Consider the following 21,624-nt stretch of genomic DNA (forward strand, 5'->3'; position numbering starts at 1 on the left):
TTATTTATCTTTGTGTCGAACGTTTTGGTGTTTTCTTTTTTGGTTAGTGATCATTTTGCGTATATCTATTTATTTATGAGAAAGATGAAATTTTCAATAATTATTAAAGCTTGGATATATATTGAAACATGAAGCAGTAAATAAAAAAAGGAGGGAGGACGCGTGGCGTAACCATGGATTAGGCCAGCCGCAGCCGTTCCAGCAGAGGGTGGCCAAAATTAACGTTGTGTGTTGTCACAGGTAGGGCGGGCGAGCGAAGTGATAACACCTAAACTTCACCTTCTTGACAGCCGTCTGTTTACTGTTTACTGTTTTCTTTGTCTTTGGACCCCCAGCCCTGGGGTTCGACAGCTAGTCGGCGTTGCCTTCTGGGAGACAAGCCAAGTGTAACAAACGTATCGGACGAACTGTAAATAACAGTATGTATATTGAAAATTAAAATGCCAATGGTAAACAAATTTATATGTTGCACTTACATTTTGAATTAAATGTGGCGGTAAACAGCTGTCCTTACATAGATATACTGTTACACGCATGTGACGAGCACTGTTACGCGCACATTTGTGCTGTAATGCGCAAAAATGTATTTTGCGCAGGTGTTTACACGAAAACGAAACGTACTGTTAGGTTAGGTTAGGTTAAGGCGGTAGCCGGGAGGGGGGGGATAAGAGCCTCCCGCCCCCAAGCTCACTTGGACCTATAAACAGGTCCGTTGTGTTGCCGCATGGGCATGTGCCCCTTTGCGTTGCCCGAACCGTGAGAGCATACTACTGCAGGTTAAGGGCAGTCCCATCCGGTGGCTTGGATGTATTTGGACAAGGTCCCTGGTTTGATTACGGACAGGTCCGAAATGTCCGTGAGGAAAGCGGCCCCGAGAATACGAAGACGACGATTTCCAAGGGCTGGGCAGTGGCAGAAGAAGTGGGGGACCGATTCCTCCTCCTCCTCGTCGCGACAACTCCTGCAGAAGTCGTTATGAGGGATTGACAGTCTAGAGGCGTGAGTGCCGATCTGCCAGTGTCCCGTAATGGCTCTAGTAACTGCAGAGCACTGTGCTCTGCTGAGTTTATACAGCTCTGCTGAGCGCTTCTTCGATCGATATGGCCATATCAATCTTGAGACTTTACAGGAAACGGTTTGCTGCCATCTCCTATTGGCATTTTGCTCGAACAATTCGTGCGTTAGGAGCCTGCACGTAGCCAAGGGCATCGCTACTTGCTCCCTCTCCGATAGGAGAGGAATCGTAGTACCCTGCCTGGCTAGCTCGTCGGCGGCGTCATTCCCCTCGATGTCCCTGTGGCCGGGGACCCATATAAGGAAGAGATCTAACTGCTCTGCGATCTCGTGCAGAGACCTGCGGCAGTCATTTACAGTCGCTGAGTTCGACGATATTGAGCCTAGAGCTTTGATAGCTGCTTGGCTGTCCGAGAAGACGCACACTAGGTGCGTATCTAGGAGTAGTTTGAAGACGATCGAAATGGCCTCCTTGATGGCTTCAACCTCCGCTTGGAACACACTACAGTGATCCGGGAGCCTGAAGCAATGACTGATGTTCAGCTCGCTGCAGTAGACTCCACCTCCCACGCGGCCGTCTAGCTTTGAGCCATCAGTGTAGAAGTGGACTGCATTTGCAGGTCCTGGTTCGCCCATCTCCCAGTCCTCCCTAGATGGGATTGATACCTGGAAGGGCGTCGAGAGGTGATCACTGGGGATACAGTAATCTGTCCTCTCTGGTAATTGCGGGAGTCTTATCAGGATTCCCGAGTGCCCAACCGGGGATGCTTTCCACAGTCTGGCTTCTCTCATTCGGAGGGCGGAAAGTGTTGCCACCTTCTTTCCTATGAGATCAACAGGGAGGAGGTCCAGCACAGTATCCAGGGCTTCCCCTGGAGTAGTGCGTAGCCCGGCAGTTATGCATAGCTCTGCCATGCGTTGAACTCTGCTGAGTTTATTGAGGCCTGTCCTTTTGTCCAAGGCTGGCCACCATACCACCACTCCATAGAGCATGAATGGTCGTATGATGGCGGTATAGAGCCACCGAACTATATAGGGGGTCATTCCCCATTTTAGTCCGATGGCTTTCCTGCAAGTATAGAGGGCCACTGTGGCCTTCTTTACTCTATCCTCTATGCTCAATTTCCAATCGAGCTTTCTATCGAGGATTAGGCCAAGATACTTGGCGTTGTTGCTGAAGACTAGCGTTTCCCCACATAGTCTTGGGGGAATCAGTGCCGGAACTTTGTACTTCCTAGTGAAAAGCACCAGTTCCGTTTTAGACGGGTTGACGCCTAACCCGCATTTGTCTGCCCATTTCGACATTTTCGTGAGAGTACTTGTCATGCACTCACACAACGTCTGCGAAAATTTTCCGGAGAATGCTATGGCAACGTCGTCCGCGTACGCCACCACACGGCAGCCACCCCCCTCTATCTCCCGCAGCAGTGTGTTCACTGCCACGTTCCATAGGAGGGGCGAGAGGACTCCGCCCTGCGGTGTGCCTCTGCTGACAAATCTGGTATACGTTGACGTCCCCAGTGATGCCTCAACCGTCCTGCATTGTAGCATCTGATCGATCAGGCTCACCGTCCTGGAGTCAACGCCCAGATCCGTCAGTGCGCCCGTGATGGCGGTCGGAAGGATGTTGTTAAAGGCGCCTTCTATGTCGAGGAAGGCTACTAGGGTGTGCTCCTTAAAATTAAGGGACGCTTCGATGATCGATGTGATCGAGTGTAGGGCCGTTTCGGTGGATCTTCCCTTCCGATAGGCATGCTGGGAGTCTGAGATCAGACTGGACGGAATGCACGCCGTTAGATGCAGCCCCAGGAGCCGCTCCATCGCCTTTAGAAGAAAAGACGATAGACTTATGGGTCTGAAATCTTTTGGGGCAGTGTGCGAGGGCTTGCCTGCCTTGGGTATGAATACGACTTTGGTCTGAAGCCAGGTGTCAGGAATGCACCCGTGGGAGAAGATTCCCTCGTAAATTATTTTGAGCCAGTTAATGGCTTTATGTCCCGCGTGAATCAGTTGGGCAGGGAAAATGCCGTCTGGCCCCGCGGACTTGTAGGGTTTAAAGCTTCTGATCGCCCAGGAAATGTTCTCCTGGCTTAGCAGTCTCAGGATGGCATTTGAGGCGACAGAAGGAGGCGCGAGGTAGTTGGGTCTGTTTTTATCGCAGCCAGGGAAGTGGGTATTTAGGAGAAGATTTAGCGACTCCTCGCTGGACGTAGTCCACGACTGGTCGGTGTTCTTCAAGTAGCCCAGGGTGGGTGTTGTCTTCGAGAGAACTCTGCGCAAGCGTGAGGCTTCTGAGTTACTCAAGAGTTCGCTGCAGAACTTACGCCAGGAGGCGCGTTTGGCTTTTCTAAGTTCTTTGTTGTAGGTTGACAGACTGGCTTTGTACTCGGTCCAGTTTTGCTCAACGTTTTCAGCCTTAGCTTTATTGAAGAGTCTCCGGGAGGCTTTCCGGAGTTCACCCAGTTTCGGATTCCACCATTCAGGTTTCTTCCGGCCTCTGTTCTTGCCAGAGGGGCATGCTTTGTCGAGCGCCTTATTGCAGGCGTCGGTAAAGATCTTAAGAAGACGAATCGTGGCCTCCGTGGAGAACTCCTCCTCAGATGGGGGCTCAGGGAGAACACGACAGAGGTAATCAGAGTACCGAGTCCAGTTTGTCCGCCTGATGTTCCGGAATCGGACTGGCTTCGGCACTGAGAAGGAGAAGACAGTTTCCACGTACCTGTGGTCCGAGAAGGAGTGCTCTTCCAGGACCCTCCAGGATACAATGTTACGCTGTATCTCATGAGAGGGAAGCGTGAGGTCCAGGACCTCCTTGCGGTTTTTAATAATAAAGGTGGGATCACTACCCCGGTTTAATAAGACCATCTGAGTGGTCAGTAAGTAACTGAAAAGGTACTCACCCCTTTCGTTTGTGTCAGTGCTTCCCCACTGACAGTGATGTGCATTGGCATCGCACCCCACTATTAGGCCGATGTCCTTGGCCGAGCAGTCTGCGATTAGAGCCCGGAAAGGCGCGTGTGGAGGGGGGTCTGGTTGTTCATGCCCCATGTATGCGGAGCAGATCCTCAGTGAGCGCTCCTGGCCTTCGAGGCTCACTGCGGTGTGGTCTTCATTGCTGAAATTTGGGAGCAAAAATAAGTGCAACTCTCTTTTTGCAAGAATGCAGGTACGAATTTTACCTGCGGTTTCAGCTACGTATAGCTTGTAGTCAGAAGTCCTCAGACCGGAGACCCTGTTTCGGAGGATCCAGGGCTCCTGAATGAGGACTATGTCGGCTCCACCCTTGGCCAGGTTGAGCAGTAGAGCAGCGCATGCTGCCTTACAATGGTGGAGGTTTATCTGCAGGATCGTCAGTGACATTCCTGAGTCTCACCTCCACCATTGTTGCTTCTAGATCGCTGTCGGGGGAATCTGGCTCCTCCCCGACAACGATATGGCTGAGACCTCTAGCTAGGTCGCACTCGTCGAACGCGTAGTCGTCCAGGATGTCGTCCGACATCCGACATCCGACCAGTAGGAACCGGTCCGGGAGCTCGTTCTCCACCAGGTGCCACTTATCGCGAGGGACATGGCCGTCCTCGGCGCCCCTGTCCAGGACACCGATCAGGGTCTTGCCCCTCGCCACCTCAGCGAACGACCGGTTCGTGAGGTGGGTCTTCACCCGCTTGGCTTGCTGGGCTTGGCCTGGCTGATTTGCGGGGTCCTCCGCTGAGCGTTGCCGCTTGTTGGGGGCCTTGGCTGCGCCCTTTCCGGCTTTGGCTGGCTGGAACAGTGGAAGGATTGAGGAGGCCCACAGCCTCTGCTCCTTTCCTTCGGCTGACGCCCTGAAGTTCGGGTCTTCGTTGGACAGGGTGAAAGCCGCTCGTCTCCTGTCCTGGTACGACGGCTTTCCTCCCCGTGGTGCTGAGACGCTGCCCGCCGGGGCTCCCATGGGTTCTTCGGTCCCGGTGCGCTTACCAGCCGCGATTCCGCTCTGCTTGGCAGCCACCCCGATATCCGCTTCGCCCTTGGAGCCACCCGACTTGGAAGGACCCGATTGGCTTTTCGGGCTTCCCCTCGCTACGGCTGCTGCCTGAAGACGGTGGACCGACTCAGTCTCCTTCCCAGTCTTCTTTGGACCCGGTTTCCCAGGCGCTGGTGCAGAGGGATTGGCTTGTCCCTCCGGTACTTTAAGAGGAGTACCGAGCTCCTTTGCGGTTTTGTTGGTTTTAATATTTTGAGTATTTGACATAGTAGTTCCCACGAGTAGGCGGGAAGGGGATTTTTTTTACAAAAAAAATTGCTATGGTAATGGTGTCAAATTTATGTTAATGCATCACTAAACCATCAAGTTGTTTCCTTTTGCAATTAAAATTTTTGTTCTGTATAAATAGCCGTTTACTTTTAATATCAGCGAGGAAAATTTTTCCGTTTTGAAGCACCAATTTATGTGGTTGCAAAATTAAATGAAAATATTTTTTGAAAATGAAAGCCGGAGCAGGCCTGAACATGAAAATTTCTCCATTATAGCTGTACGACATTACACTTTGCTAAATTTGCTGCGAAGAGATACATATGTATGTATGTAGTACATAGATAGCATGTTAGACAAAACGAACGAGGGGGAACGTTGTGAGTTGCTGCGGACACCGCAACTCTACAGTTATACCCGATACTAAGTCAGTATGGCTCTCCTCCGGCAGATGCCGCTAATATTAAACGACACGACAAAGAATGCGTGCGAGAGAGACAGAAAATCAGTCTGAGCGTGACGTCGGTCGCTGCGTAGCCACTGCAATTGATTTCTTGCTTTTGGCTACAAAAATGATCCGATCTGATCCAGATTCAGCAATCTGATAGATATGGTCGTTCTCTATGATTCTGTGTTTTTAGTTTTCTCAAATCTGCAATATTGAGGATGCAACAGATTTTCGTCCTTTGTGGGGGCGGAAGGGGGCGGGGCGAAATTCTGAGATATAAGTTTTATAGTGAGATCTAACAGCAGAGTGAGTTTAGAGTGATCTAAATTTGGTTACTCCAGGCTTAATAGTCTCTGAGATTTGTGAATATCCCCAGATTTGCATCCTTTGCGGGGGCGGAAGGGGGTGTGGTGAAATTTTGAAACAAACTCGTCTCGGTCCGATATATTAGGAGTGTGGACACCAAATTTGGTTGCTCTAGCTTTTATAGTCTCTGAGATCTAGGCGCTAATGTTTTACTCTAAGCAAAGCCGCCTATGCTACGTGTGTGTTAGAGAGAGACAGGGCGAGAAAAAATGAAATTGTTTTCTTGATGCTGGCTATAATAATAATACGATCTTGCACTCTATAAGATACAGTCATTCTCTACGATTCTGCGTTTTCTCGTATCTTTAAAATTGTGGATGCCACAGATTTTCGTCCTTTGTGGGGGCGGGGCAAAGTTTTGAAATATTTTTGTAGCAGTGACATATCACAGAAGTCTGGATCCAAAACATCGTTGCTCTAGCTCTTATAGTCTTTGAGCATTAGGCGCTGAAGGGGACGGACAGACGGACTGACGGACAGACGGACAGACAGACATGGCTCAATCGGCTCGGCTATTGATGCTGATCAAGAATATATATACTTTATGGGGTCGGAAACGATTCCTTCTGGATGTTACACACATCCACTTTTACCACAAATCTAATATACCCCAATACTCATTTTGAGTATCGGGTATAAAAAGTAGTGGACAACTGGACAACCAACTGTACGCATATAGATACATACATATGTATATCTCTATATCTATTTCTGTTTTTGCAGCTAGTCAATGTTGGAAAAGTTTAATGTCTTAAAGATATTAGCAATTTCCAATATATTTCATTCATTTGGCGGTAAAACAGCATTCAAATACATTTTTAAATAAAAATCAAAAGGTTTCCCTTCAAGGGTCTTACAAACTATGGCGAAATAAGTTCTTAAGTGAAGAAGTTATGGGTTTTCCTCTTAGGTGTGGCGACAGGATATTCTACATCTTCTCGTAGGATTCGGTGTAGGGACAGGTGAGGCAGGTGTGCGTATACTCGTCCTCTTCCTCATTGTAGGTGTCCGGCCCGAATTCGTGCTCGTGTATGGCATGCGTTTTCTTGGTATAAATGCTGCTGCGGACCTCCATGCGGAGCTGCTTCATCTGTTTGTTGTACTTCCGGGCCTTTCCTACCTCACGTTTCTCTTCCCGTCCCTCGTGTTGACGGACGAGCTCCTCCTCACTGCCCCACACCTCCATGGCCCGTTTTTGCACCTGCGAGTGCAGGTAGAGCTTCATCTCTCCCCAGCGAACATTATGGGGATTCTTGCGGCTAATGTAGCGCAACGGCGGTTCGCGCTTGTCAAAGTCACAATCTTTCAGAAGATACTCGGCCTTGGCTTCAGTGCGGGTGATGAGCGAGTGGCGCTCCTCGGTGTCCCGGCACTTGTCGCACACCGAGTGTCCAAAATTATTAAACAGATATGAGTCGACAAACGGATCGCCGCAATCGAGGCACTCCTCGTACACCACCGGTATAGCAATGGCATCGTCCACGATAGTTGGAACTGCGCCATCCTCTGGCTTTTCTGTAGCTCCCGCCGCGGGCAACACAGGCTGCTCCAGCAGAAAGCCTCCGCCACTGTCGATGTATTTGGTGCCCTGCACCTTGATAACCGAGGTGCCCTGACTCGGCCCTTCCTCTAGTTGAGTATCGCCAAGGTTTCTACAAAGAAATCAAATGGAGAGTAAGCTCTGCGATGTTAGCTTACGAAGGTAAGGTCAAACCTACTTGCCGAGTTCCCTATAAGGATGCGAGACGAGTTTGGCCTCTCGCAACTTCTGGGCCTTGGCCAGATTGCGCTCAATGCGTGACTTCTGGGCTGTGGTAAGAGTGGAGGGGGCTACCACCACTGCGGCTGTTTCCTCTGACATTTTGCCACAACAAATTCTTTTCGGGCGCCAAGCAACAAAAAATTCCAATTCGTAAACTATTTCTCTACTTTTCAGTGTGACCCTCAGAAATATACCGTTTTATTTTTAAAATATACTGTAAATATACCGATGAAAAAAAGAACTTAGCCCACTTAATCCCCCTTTATTTAAACAGTTCAACGACTTGAGGTAAATGGCGGAAGATATTACTGATTGTAAATTCTTCTTGCAGATCCATGCCATCTTTCCTCTGAACTTAAACAAAAAAAGGAAACACGATATCTTTCACCTTAACTGCGCTAAAATGATTCAATTTTCAATCGTTCTCCGTCAAGGATTGGAAACTATATTCCTTGATTTTGAGGATTTTGTTTTGTAATAGTCGCAATGTTGTCACATCAATGTTGTTGGTAATTGAAGACTTGTTGCTTATCAACCGGAGTATGGGCATTTGTATACCCTATTTCGTTAATTTAATATTAAGATACTGTATTCCAAACTAATTTTCAAATATAATTAATACAAAAATTTAACCAAATTGATATGTATTAGGTATATAAACGTATTCATGGATTTGATTAGATTCCTGTACATCCTGATCCCGATACTCATTCTTGGTCTCTGTAAGAAGACCACTAATGGCAAAATATCGTTGTTAAATTATATTTAAATTAGAGGCATCTTAAAAGCTGACATGTGTTGCCTCGATAACTCAAATTATTAATATGATTGATCTAATCATCGAATACCTGAAGCATAAGTTGAGTATTTAAGTATAAAAGTAGGTTTTTTTTAATTTTTAATATTTTAACATTATAATTTTATTATATTCGTTCTTAAAGGGTTGATTTCGAACGAAAATTTGGAAAACATTGTAAACATCGATGTCCGCAAAGATCGATGTATTTCTCGCTCTAATTCACATATTTTTTATATCACAAATTACGCCCCTCTCTATCTCGCACACCTTGCAACTTATTAAATATGTATCGAATAAGATGATCAAATACTGTTTAAAATATAACAGGTACGACGGAAGGTCTTTAAATTACTTGGCCAGAAAGGGTATACCTATCACAAAGACAATTCAACATAGTATCCGGCAACAAATAAGCAAATGGAAAAGAATTTTTATTTAAATTTAGGGTAGATTAAATATATTGAGACAAAAATTCGATGTCGGCAGTGTACACCTAACCATCGATGACATCGATGTTAACATCGATGTTTTTCGAGCTCTAACTTAATATCCTCAACACTAATGTTAAATAAACATTATAAATTGCTGCTAAAATGCTCACTGGCCGTTCCCATCATATTCCTAATCGACTTCTGCGGGCTGCTGACGCATCTGCATGAGCTGGACTTTGAGCAACACTTCTACTATCCCCTGCACGATGAGGGCCTGGCCTCCTCCGGAATTTCCAGCTACGAATTTCTGCAAATGCCCGCATTCACGGGCGTGGATCCGCCCCGGTTGACTATACTGGTCAAAAGCGCAATTGGAAATGTGCGGCGACGCCAGGCTATACGCAAGACATGGGGCTATGAGTTCCGCTTCTCCGACGTTCACATCCGTCGCGCCTTCCTCCTGGGCACCTCCCCGGACAGCATGGACGATGTGGGCCGGGAGGCCAAGCAGCATGGGGACATTGTACACGCAGATTTTGTGGATGTCTACTTCAACAACACCATCAAGACAATGATGGGCATGCGCTGGGCCAGCGAGCACTTCAACCAGAGCGACTTCTATATGTTCGTCGACGACGACTACTATGTGTCTATTAAGAATGTTCTGCGGTTCCTCGGCCGTGGACGGAATACCCACCATCCGGATCTGCTATTTGCCGGCTACGTGTTTCAGACGTCGCCACTACGTCACAAGTTTAGCAAGTGGTATGTCTCGCTGGAGGAGTACCCGTTCGACAAGTGGCCGCCGTATGTGACGGCCGGTGCCTTTATCCTCTCCCGCAGCGCCCTGCTCGAGATGTACGAGACTAGCATGCGAGTTCCCATGTTCCGCTTCGATGACATCTATCTGGGCATTGTGGCGCTCAAAGCACGTATTCCCGTCCACCACTGCGACGGCTTTCTTTTCCACAGACCCCACTATTCCGGGCCCGATAGCTACAGCAACGTGATAGCATCGCACGGTTTCAGCGATCCTGAAGAAATGGTTCAGGTGTGGAACGAATGCCGGTCGGCGAACTACGCGTAGCACACGCCCCTGACTGCTACGGACAATAACCCGAGCCACTCGACTGTATATACAGATGTATTTTGACGTAGATCAAAACCAAGCCTTTTTAAAGTACATATATGTATAAGCCAAAACGTGTAAATATATTAATCGATGATCATACTCTTCCTTTTAAGCAGTAACCATCAAATAATAACTACAGTTTTGTTTCTGTCATTATTGAATCTACGACTTGTGACATTTTATTAATTACAAGTCGTGAATTCACTAGAACTCGTCCGATCCTGACGGTAACAAAATATAGATGGTAGATGGCCCTGTTTGGAAATTTATTTATCTGTCGTATAACTTTTAGGGTGTATAAGCTTCATTCAAAAGATTCTTCTATCAAAAAACAATTTGGCAACTCGAAAATTTCAAATTTTAGCCAGATAATATTAAATATATATAAAATATTAATATTATTATCGTACCTTATAGCTTATATGAACTGTCCATAAGGATAATTTACAGACATTTTCTGTTACATATACAAACGATACAATATTGTCAAGTCCAGCCAAGGACACTTGGAGTACAAATAATTAGACAAGAAAACCAAATGACAACATATATGTACATACATATGTACATATCTATTCCGCTCCAACTGCCTGCTTTCCCTATAAGGTTTTAATTGCTGGTCTCACTAACCGCTAGTTACTTCAAGTCAAGTCTATTGGAAAAAATGTATATTAGCTGCTTAGACACGATGTCCAGCTCACAGTATATTTTATTTATAATTTGCAGTATATGTTAAGACTCGTTATGGACTCAACCTCTAGTCCAATGCACCAATGTTGAAATCGTGTAGAAATGCCATTTAAAGCCATGTCAACGGACACATCAAATACTAATTCGCGGTAAATTCCCGATCGTTTGCCATCAAAATCCAAACTGTTTCAAAAATAAAAAATAATGTAACAAAGTTGTTCACACTGGCATCACTGGCTTATTTGAAAAAAACGGCCAAATTTATCAACAACATACACATTTCCCCTTCAGGTGTCGCTTTAAATAAAACAAATATTTAGTATAGGCCAGTTAAGTAGAAAATTGATTCATCAATCTTATAAAATTATGTTGGTATGTCTAAATTTTCTATATAGACGGTAATATTCGAAGAAGATCAAAAGCGAGGAATATTTTGAAAATGAGACGGTATATTTTGGTATTTATTGAATCGGGTAAGGACTTTTTTACGCGGCTGACAACAATGAGTCTCATTCCATACTTTTAAATTATGTACTTAAATTACTGTACTTGGATATCGACTTATGGTGAATATGACCCAATTATTGGAGAATATTAACACGACATATCCGGACATTCTGTCGCGGCCGTTTCCTGCCATCAGGCTATTCAGCAGGTGCTTTCCATGTTTGTTTAACGAAGCAGGGACTACTATTAAACTTGGTACTGATAAGTTAGTTTAAATATGTATTTGATATGCACCACATACATATAATATATCCATATAAACTTAGTTCTTTTAAATATACCGCCAAACTATGAACGATTAAAGCGAAACGAAATGCAAAAAATGCATACCCTAGGAAAGGATATTATAGAATTGAGAAAATATTTGTCATCACAGGCTCTATTTAATGCAGAAACTAGTCAATCTCTGTTTTAACCGATATTTTGGGATCAGGATATATATATAATACACTAATCTAATGCATGAATGGGCCAAACAAATTCAGTTTAAGACAATGTCTTTATTAATTGAAAGCAGCTTGGAAAACAGTATCTTTATATAATATTAACGAAATAGGGTATAAAAATGCACATACTCTGGTTGACAAGAAATGAGTCTGCAAATACCATAAAAGTAGTTAATCTTAAACAAATTTGATTCAGCAATCATATAAAATTATGTGGGCAAAGTTGAAAGATTTATATAGCTAGTAATATTCGAGGGAAGATCAAAAACGAGTATTTATTGGTAATAACCGGTTGACGAGAATGAGCCCCATTCCATTCACACAAAATGTTTCTGGGCATACCCTGGGGAAAATGGATGTTATAGAATTAAGAATATTTTTCTTATCCCAGGCTCCAAAGAAGGCAAAAACAATTTAGTCTCCAATGTAGTCAAAATACAATAAAAGCAAGGACTAAAAACTAGCCAATCTTGAAGAAAATTTATTCATCAACGGTTTAAAATTATGTGGGCAAACCTAAGGATTTTAGTTAGCCAGAATTATATAACGGAATCACTAAATTGAGCAATATGAACGACTATCTTACGTTTTTTTGTTTAATTTCGCTTAAACCTTTTTAAGACAAGATCCAATAAAACAAAGTATTTAGAGTAAGCCAGTTAAGTAAAAAATTGACTCATAAATCGTATACAAATATATGGGCATTGCAAAATGTTTCATCTAGCTAATAATATTCGACAGAATATCAAAATGGAACAATAGCAATGACTATCCTCTTTCGTTTTTTTTTTTTGTTTGACCATTTTCGCTAAAAGCTCTTTTTATGAAAATGCAATAAAAGCATGTGTTTAAAATAAACCAATCAAGTAGAAAATAGATTCATAAATCGTATAAAATTATGTGGGCATGGCTAAATGTTCTATATAGCTGGTAATATTTCACGGCATATCAAAAACGGCACATGTAAAATATAACTTGAATTTGTCAGTATATTTACGGTATATTTTTCAACTGAGATGGTATATTTTGGTATATTTTGGTATATTTTGGTATATTTCTTACGGTCGGACGGCATATTTTATCGATAAATCCGCGGTCACACTACCACGGAGGGCAATTAATTTTTTCAAGTTTTTAAAAGTTGATTCAAATTCAGATACAATAAAAGCAAGTGTTAAAATTAAGCCAATCGAGTAGAAAATAGATTCATAAATCGTATAAAATTATGTGGGCATGGCTAAATGTTCTATATAGCTGGTAATATTTCACGGAATATCAAAAACGGCACATGTAAAATATAACTTGAATTTGTCAGTATATTTACGGTATATTTTTCAACTGAGTTGGTATATTTTGGTATATTTTGGTATATTTCTTACGGTCGGACGGCATATTTTATCGATAAATCCGCGGTCACACTACCACGGAGCGCAATTAATTTTTTCAAGTTTTTAAAATTGATTCAAATCCAGTTTTGACGTCGTCCATCCAGTTAGCTTGTGCTCTCCGCGGCCGAATTGAATGAAAATAAATTTCTGAAATCAAGTGTAAAAATTTGCATAGTGTATACCGCTTATATATAAATATATATAGAGCAGAGCCAACCAAACCTAGCCAGATAGCTACACCTCACCGGTATCTTTTTTTTGTGAATCCAAACCAAACAAAAAACAACTTAAGGTGAGCCTAACATTTAATTTATTTTAATTCTGATCCGCCTCCGCCCCCCTCCCCTTATATTGTGGGCCGGCAATTTCTTTTCAATTCTCCTTCCATTGTGGCAGACGGCCAAAAGAAATCTGCAAGAAGAAGCCGAAGACAGAAGAGAGTAGAAAAAGCACTTAACTGGTTTTTTTTGTTGACTGCGCTTCTTCATTGATTGCAGAAATGATGAGTATGGGGAAGAGTGAGAGATTTCTCAGATTTGTTATAAATATTTATTATGGTGGTTTACCCGTTAGGTTTGGCTTTTATACCTCTCTCCCTCTCGCCCCTTGTAAAACGCAGCTGTTGAAGCGCCTTTGTCGCTGTTTCCTTTTATGTGTGTGTGTGAGGTTAAAGCTTTTCTTTTGCTCCCTCTCCCTACCTGAGCGTGCCGGCCGGCATTTTTTTACTTCGTTTTTTTATACGCCTGCTTGTATGTGTCTGCTGCTTTGGGCGGGGCGCTTTTGACGCTGCTTAATATCCTCCCCACGAAAACTACGGCTTGCGCGCAAGTCATGCACATGCACATGTGTGTGTCTCTTTTTGCGGGGCGTGGCAGCGGCGCTTGCAGTGGCTGGCTGTGCTGTCACCAATTTCAAATTTGTTATCGCAAAAAAATTATTTTAAAATGAAAAAAATTTAACAGACGGATGAGTAGGCTTTGCCGCCTGCATATACACATACATATGTGCATATTTAAAATTCACTGTGAATTTCTCTGTCGCTTATATGTATGTACATATATGTATTGATATGCATATGTACGTATATTTTTATATACAGTAGTATGTACATATTTTTGTACGTGCCGCAGGAGTTGGCGACGCTGGCTGAGGCTGATTCTGGTGGCAGCGCCGGCGAGGGTGTAAAACGGACGTGTCTGTCATTTCTCCCCTTTTTTCGAATTTCGCTCTGCGCTCTGCTGCTGCCCGTCTGCTACTCGGTGCTGTGCCTCAACTTCGCCTGGTACCTCTTCTCGCTCCCTTCTCCGTCTGGCCTTTGCCACGCATCAGCACTCTTTTGACTCATTTTGGCTTTCAAATGTGTCCAAAACTAATTTTTTGTTGGCAGCTTGGCGCCGACTCCACCTCCATGGGCTCCCCCTCGTTAAGAGCTCCAATCAGCAAACAAAGTCATAAACCCAAAAGCACTACAAGATATAAAATTAACAAAAACAGGAAAAAAGAAAGAAAGAAAGAGAGTTGGAAAGAGCGCTGTGAGCTGTGGAAAGCTGACAAAAGACGGCTGGAAAGAAGCAGCAAAAGAGAGTGTGTGGGCAGAGCCAGAGCACCGGCAGCAACAACAGCAATACGAGCTGGCAAACCGCAGCAGCAGCAGCGGTGGCGGCGGCGTGGCGACAACGACAGAGCCGGCAATGGCAATGCCAACGGCAAACGTCGGCTGATGATTCATCGGTCGCTTTAAGCGGGGCGACCATATTTCGAAGTTGGCAGTTGATTCACGGCAAACTTCATCCTATCCACCCCGTCTCCCCACACCACACATCACCATTCCAATCAACTCATTTTGTATGTATGCAGAGTTGCATGTTGATTCTCCTTTGTTTTGCTGCCTGCCAAGGAGCTGACTAATACGAAACCCCGTTTATGTGATGTCAATTAATCGACGGCAAATCGCTAACGATTTCAATGGACGATCAGCATTTAATAGTTCACGATCAATTGGTAATCATGATCAGATGGCTACGCATAAACAATCTCAGAGACTTGAACTGTGCTTGTGCAATGTGAGGATTGCGCAGAGAGCGCTCCCTCTCCCACAATAATTGCATACTTTGTATCAATTGTAATTGTCGCAAAAAGAGAGAGCGAGAGAGAGAGAGAGAGAGAGCGATAGAATAGGCAACCCCGTATAGATACACCTTGGTTGAGCTTAGCTTGGGGGAGTGGAGTGGGTTGGATTGAACTTTTGGAGTGGCGCAGAGAACTGAGGTGAGGTGCCTTGCCACAGGAGGCCGTTAGTAGTAGTCAATCCACAATGATTGGCTATCCGCTTTAGGCGCAGCTTTAAGACCATTTATGGTCTGTAAATGCACAATACATACATAGAAATATACACATGCATACATACATACATATATGTATAGAGATTTGTTGGTTTTGGTGCGGTCGCTGCCCTTGTAACGCTTGCAGCTGTTCAATTATCGGGATGCAGAAGCAATACTACTTTGATGACTTGATTTCGATATTGATGAAAGGCGGACAAAGCAAATTCTTTGTGGAAATAATAATGCTGATAGCGGACATGAGTGAAGCATGGGTTGGGGCACGCACACTGGGACCCTGGGACCAAGGGGACCTTTAGTTCGAATTTTGCAACTAAAAATAAACGTGATAAAATGCAATTTAACAGCCCGACCACGGCCTCGGTTTCAGCCCCAACCGAACGGCCAGCATTCTTCAAGAACGTTCTCCGTAACGCCCTGATAACGGCGGCCAGAGAATAAAACAAAAGAAATACGAAAGAGAACCGAACCGAACCGAACCCGAACCCCAGTCATGAGTCGAATTTGAGTTTAATCTCTTTCCCCGCTTGATGACGATGACGAAAGGTTCGCTGAACTCATTCTTTGCTTTTACCCTGTTCCTCTCCTCTTTAGTGCTGGATTCCTGATAGGAACCCCACGCACACAATCACAAAATAACGCAAATTGCAGTCCTCTTCATTCTCCTCGTCCTTTGATCATGACTCATCGGTTATCGGTTGACAAATTCATGATTAATATATTGTTTTGCAATTTTATTACAATCTTTCGATGGGGAAATCGTAACCGTAAATCAACGGTAAACAAAGAAATGTCTTCTACGAAAATGAATAATGTATTTATTAAAGCGCAGAAACAAACAACTTGCTATCAATGTTTGTTTCCGCCTAATCGAACTGGCTGATATCCTCTTCCGCTCGAAAAGAAGAAAAGAATGTAAGGAATGAAGGGAGAATGGAATAGAAACGTGTTTCTAACCCGATAAGTCTAACCATATGGTGCATCTGTCTGGAAATCTGAGACCATAGCAGCGGCAATCACAGCAAAGATAGAGAAACAGATGTGGTATCCAGAATTCAAAAGTTAGTGGATGTGATATCAACCGATTCTATCCAGTTTGCATACACTTAATGCACATGCACTTTTCTCGGTTACAAGTTACTTTAAATTATATCCTTCACAGCTAAGAAAGCTAATCTCAGTTCTCTTAAGACGGATAAAGAGGGCACAATAGATCTTTGAATTCGAGTATGTTAAACGTCCCTGAAATATGCATATTTATATACCCTTTCCTATTGCTCCCTCGCTAATTTTTAACAAAAATTGTACCCTTTCAGATGGCATCCACAGCCCCAGCACTTAAGGATCTGCCCAAGGTGGCCGAGAACCTGAAGAGCCAATTGGAGGGTTTCAACACGGAGAAACTGAAGAATGCCAGCACCCAGGAGAAGATAATTTTGCCCACAGCCGAGGGTGAGTTTGGATAGTAGGTTAGATCTCGATAAAAGAGAAAAACTGAGGGGAGCTCTTTCGAACAGATGTGGCTGCCGAGAAGACCCAACAATCGATCTTCGAGGGCATCACTGCATTCGATCAGAACAACTTGAAGCACACCGAGACCAACGAGAAGAACCCGTTGCCCGATAAGGAAGGTGAGTGTCAGTGTGTCTGTCTGGCTGTCTGTCTGGCCATATTCTGCTCTGTTTGGACACCATCTGTTGTTGGCCATAAAACGATATTGGCCCGGCCTTGCCGCTGCCATAGCGGTTGTTTCTCGTGTCTGTCTGGCTGGCCAAGCGGATTGCCATAGTTGGTGAATGCAACTAATGTGCGCTCTATTTCTCTGTTGTTCGATTGCAGCTATTGAACAGGAGAAGGAGAAGAATCAATTCATAGCCGGCATCGAGAATTTCGATGCGAAAAAGTTGAAGCACACCGAGACCAACGAGAAGAACGTGCTGCCTACCAAGGAGGTCATCGAGGCCGAGAAGAAGGCCTAAGCCAAAATGGCAGGCGCATCCAGCATTGCCAACTACGTTGCATCTCTCTTAAGCGCATACAAAAACACACACACTCTCACACTCACACACACACACTATACGTATATATGTTTTTTTTTCCTTTTTCCATTTGCTAAAACCATCAAAACGAACATTCAGTTCAGGCTAACGTACATACGAGTAATAGAAGGAGAACCCACGAAGCACAGACTCAAGCCGCCTCATTCGCCGCCATCCATCAGAAAAGCTCCACAATAACTTGAACAATTACCGGAATGGCATTGCCAGTCATTGCAGCGATGGTTGGTGGGGGGAGAGAGAAAGAGAGAGCGAGAGAGAGAGAGAGAGAGAGAGCTTGCAACACAGATCGTGAGACTGTTACTGTACCACATCCAATAAATTATTGTCTGCCTGCTTGAAAAAGTATTTTTTTTATTATTATTTTTTTACATGTATGTATTTTGGTTTTCTCTTTGCAAATTGTATTATGTACTAACAAAGCTGCCGATGCCGCCGTAGCCGTAGCCGTCGCCGCTGTTGCTGGCAACACAGTGTCTCATTCCTACAAACGTATTTAACATTAAACATTCGTCTATAAAAAAGCCCCCTCCCCCTATAAATATATATTTGTGCATAATTGTTTCCAAAACACACGAAAAAACCACTTACTTTACTCAAATGAAACGCAATAAGAGAAACAAAACAAAAGGAAACATATGAGAAATACTTTTTAAAAGGCATGAAAACCACACACGTATGAAGCGTATAAAACGAAACAACTAGTATGGAAAACGATATAAGACAAAAGCAAACATTTTTATAAAGAGTATGTGTAATTTTTTAATGAACTTTTTTTTATATACTTTACATATGATATATTTATACTGGAAAAACAAAAATAAAACCATAAATATAACATTTTATAACAAAAACGTATTCAAAATAATGGTTTCTTTCTTTATCGGGCGGCGAATTTGAGTGGGGTAAAAAGAGTACAATCTTGGAGGCACTTGCTTTCCATTCGTTAATCAATCGATTAGCTGTCGATAACATTGACAAAATTTCAAACATATTTATAGATTGGCCGATTGCGTGAATTAAACATTTATCACCCGTTCATGGTCACCTATCCTTCTGATTGGTCGATTCCATGGAAACTGTGATTTTTCTTTTGTTCAATCGGAAGTCTGGCCTCTTCTATATATATCTATTTAAATGATATACTGTTCCGATATTGATCTAACAGATCCGATGTTCCTTGTAATCCGATTTATGTCGACGGCTTATCTCTATTAATATCTATAAAAATTTTGGGTCGTTGTGGTCCCGTAGTTCCCCCCCATGGCTGGTGTTCTTGCCCACTAGTATATTAATATTATTATATATATTTATATTTAATATACATATATGCTATATATAGAACTGTCTGCAAGGGTACAAAAAAGGAGCAAATATTACTATATATAAGAGTACATATATGTATATTTTTCATAGTAATTATACAAACCCCTCCAGAGAAGAGGGTATCAGTGGAGGCGGAGAGTCAAATTTAATGCATTTTCAAGGAGATTATAACTTCATTAACTCTCCGTTGCCGGTTCATCCGCTTCCATAGCTGTGGGTGTTGTCGCTTTGGCCTCTATCTCTGCGCCATTAGCCCCATTCTCTGCGGCGGATGCTGCTCCTGCTGCTGCTGCTGCTGCTGCGGCGGCCGCCTTCTTGGCCTCCTCGTATTTGTTGACCTCAAACTTGCTGAGATCGGCGCCGAGCAGACGGAGGATGTGAATGGTCTCGTCGCGATCGACATAGGCCCGCAGGCTAGAAGTGCCGCGCCATCCAACCACGAATAGGGTGAACTGTTCGTCCACGTACTTCAGGATGCAGCTGCCCACGCCTAGAGCAAAATGTCAGAAGATGGAGATTACAAAATTCTGCGACATAAGTGGTTATTCGGCTTACCGAGCTCACTGCAGCGGTCCTGGGTGGCCTGCTTCAGTTCGTGGGTCGAGGGCGGTTTCGTGGGATCGGTGCAGTTAAGCAGCCGGACCAGATCGTCGCGATGGATCTCGATGCGACGACTGCTGCCCATGAACGCGTTGGAGGTCTGCAAACCCTCTTGTGCTAGCCGATATGGATGAACCGTGTGGCGGTTCTCGCAGCGGACAAATGTCTTTACACCTGTGTTTATAATCTTGATGTTGTGCTCGTTGTTCACCACCAGCTTCCGGATGGGCTCCGAGCAGTAATAGATGTTCTTTTTCTTCTCGGTGACGCAGCGGGTGAGGAGACAGCGCTTGCTGAGCGACTCGTCCAGCTGGTAGAACTCCTTGATGGCATTGTAGTCGGCATCTTCCTCTCCAAAGAACACATACGGATCCTCCTTATACCCATGGAGTCGTTTTCGCTTCCGCTGTGGTCCCCACGGCACGTTCTTCGCCTCGATGGGCTTGCCGGACTCGTCGAGTTGGGGCTCTTCGACGGCAGTTTTAGCTGCTTTCTCCACCAAGTCTTGCACATCGTTCTTCTCGAAGCTGAGCTGGCGGCGCTTAACGATGACGGCCACAAAGAAGCCGCCGGTGTCCTGCAGATGCGGCAATATCCGCATGCACTTGTTCAGGTTAATCTTGGCCATGTCCTCGGCGGGCAGCGGGAACATGGCTGGACGGATGATGGTGTGCAGTGTCTCCGGTACCTCGTCGAAGCTTGTGTATACAGTATCCACCTCCTTGGTGGCCAGTTTCCAGTCTGTCATGCCGGGATTGTACTTCAAGCCGGGCACTAGGTGACCAGCATCCACCAGCTCGAGGGCTCCATCGGCATCCTTCAGAATGCGCTGCAGCACAGCCTCGTTCTCAATGGGATTGAGAGAGCAGGTGGAATAGACCAGGCGCCCACCCACCTCGAGCATCTCGGCACCGCGACGCACAATGCGGTACTGTATCCCATGAAGGTTGTAGGCCTGGGCCAAGTTCCACTTGGTCCAGATATCGGGATTCTTTCGGAGCGTACCATCTCCGGAACATGGGACATCACAGAGGATCTTGTCGAACTTGAGAACGGACTTGGCACCGTCCTCGTTGCTCTGCAACAGGTTCGGAAAGATGCTGCTGTCGTGGTTGGTCACCAGCAGGCAGGGCGAGTTCAGACGCTTTGCCTGGTGAACCAGCATGTAGCAGCGATTATTGTCCACATCGTTGGCCAGGACAAACCCGGGCGGGATCTTGTGCTCCTCGGGCGAGGCGTGCAGGGCTTCGATAAGCTGGGCCGTCTTGGAGCCGGGCGCAGCACACATATCCAGGACCTTGTCCGTGGGCTTCACGTCCAGCACAATGGGTGGGATCATAGAGACGGCCTCCTGACGACTGATACTTCCCGCCGTCGTTTCCACAATGAGAAAGTTGTGCAGCCGGTAAAGAGGCTCTGAGCGTCGAATGTCCTTGCGCGTGAGTTGCAGCTGATAGGCCATCCCGTTGGGATACCAGGGCAGGCACAGGGGTCGCTCCACTTGCTCTGGCGGCTTTTGGTGTAGTTCCGCCACCGCGCGCACATATTCGGTGAAGAGCTGCGTCTCGATGATGTTCAGCAGGGCCTTCGCCTCGCCCTTGAAACCCGTCACACGAAACGTGGTTGGCAGATTGTCGCGAATGGATTCGAGGAACTGCGTCCATTCCTCCTCTGTGTGGCAAATCTTCTGTAGGTGATAGTACTTGATGAATGATATATTGTCGCGTTTGGTCTCCTCGTAAGGCTCGGAACGCCGATCGGGGCGTTGTGGACCCTGAATCACAGTAATGGGAATTACAGAAAAAAAAACTATAGTTTTAAGAGAAAAATTGATGGAAAAGGCTACGTACGTTTTCGCGCTTTTGGCGTTTTCGGGCCGCAAAGGGATTCTGTTTCTTTCCACGCGCCATTGTCAAAGAATTTCTTCGTGCTAGTCCAAGTATATGAAAAATTATGAACAAATATTTATTTTTCAGGCGCCCACAGTACGAAACAGCCGGCAACACGTGTTGGATTGAAGTCTGGCAGCACTGTCTAGGTGGCATAGCGCTGCCAGAATATGTTCGATAACTCAATAATGGTGAC

At 44.9% G+C, this 21,624-nt stretch overlaps 4 protein-coding genes across 4 annotated transcripts; 2 read left to right on the forward strand and 2 right to left on the reverse strand.

Annotated features, from left to right (window-relative positions):
* Positions 1 to 6,810: 6,810 nt before the first annotated feature.
* LOC6602749 (DNA repair protein complementing XP-A cells homolog) lies at positions 6,811 to 7,970 on the reverse strand. Its single transcript, XM_002027735.2, has 2 exons — positions 7,778 to 7,970; positions 6,811 to 7,711 (listed from the first exon to the last, which is right to left on the reverse strand). Exons 1-2 carry the CDS (start codon positions 7,918 to 7,920, stop codon positions 6,988 to 6,990), a joined length of 867 nt encoding a protein of 288 aa, XP_002027771.1. The 5' UTR covers positions 7,921 to 7,970; the 3' UTR covers positions 6,811 to 6,987.
* Positions 7,971 to 9,156: 1,186 nt separating this feature from the next.
* On the forward strand, positions 9,157 to 10,317 carry LOC6602768 (beta-1,3-galactosyltransferase brn). Its single transcript, XM_002027736.2, has one exon. The coding sequence runs from the start codon at positions 9,182 to 9,184 to the stop codon at positions 10,136 to 10,138; it is 957 nt and encodes a 318-aa protein (XP_002027772.1). The 5' UTR covers positions 9,157 to 9,181; the 3' UTR covers positions 10,139 to 10,317.
* Positions 10,318 to 13,325: 3,008 nt separating this feature from the next.
* On the forward strand, positions 13,326 to 17,961 carry LOC6602769 (thymosin beta). Its single transcript, XM_002027737.2, has 4 exons — positions 13,326 to 13,506; positions 16,873 to 17,008; positions 17,074 to 17,187; positions 17,396 to 17,961. Exons 2-4 carry the CDS (start codon positions 16,873 to 16,875, stop codon positions 17,533 to 17,535), a joined length of 390 nt encoding a protein of 129 aa, XP_002027773.1. The 5' UTR covers positions 13,326 to 13,506; the 3' UTR covers positions 17,536 to 17,961.
* A 1,056-nt stretch (positions 17,962 to 19,017) lies between these two features.
* On the reverse strand, positions 19,018 to 21,515 carry LOC6602770 (tRNA (cytosine(34)-C(5))-methyltransferase). The gene is made up of 3 exons (XM_002027738.2): positions 21,390 to 21,515; positions 19,495 to 21,313; positions 19,018 to 19,429 (listed from the first exon to the last, which is right to left on the reverse strand). Exons 1-3 carry the CDS (start codon positions 21,447 to 21,449, stop codon positions 19,116 to 19,118), a joined length of 2,193 nt encoding a protein of 730 aa, XP_002027774.1. The 5' UTR covers positions 21,450 to 21,515; the 3' UTR covers positions 19,018 to 19,115.
* Between the last annotated feature and the right edge of the window lie 109 nt (positions 21,516 to 21,624).

This window comes from Drosophila persimilis, unplaced genomic scaffold, assembly GCF_003286085.1.
Source record: "Drosophila persimilis strain 14011-0111.01,24,50 unplaced genomic scaffold, DperRS2 tig00000697-arrow-arrow-pilon, whole genome shotgun sequence".
NCBI lineage: Eukaryota > Metazoa > Arthropoda > Insecta > Diptera > Drosophilidae > Drosophila > Drosophila persimilis.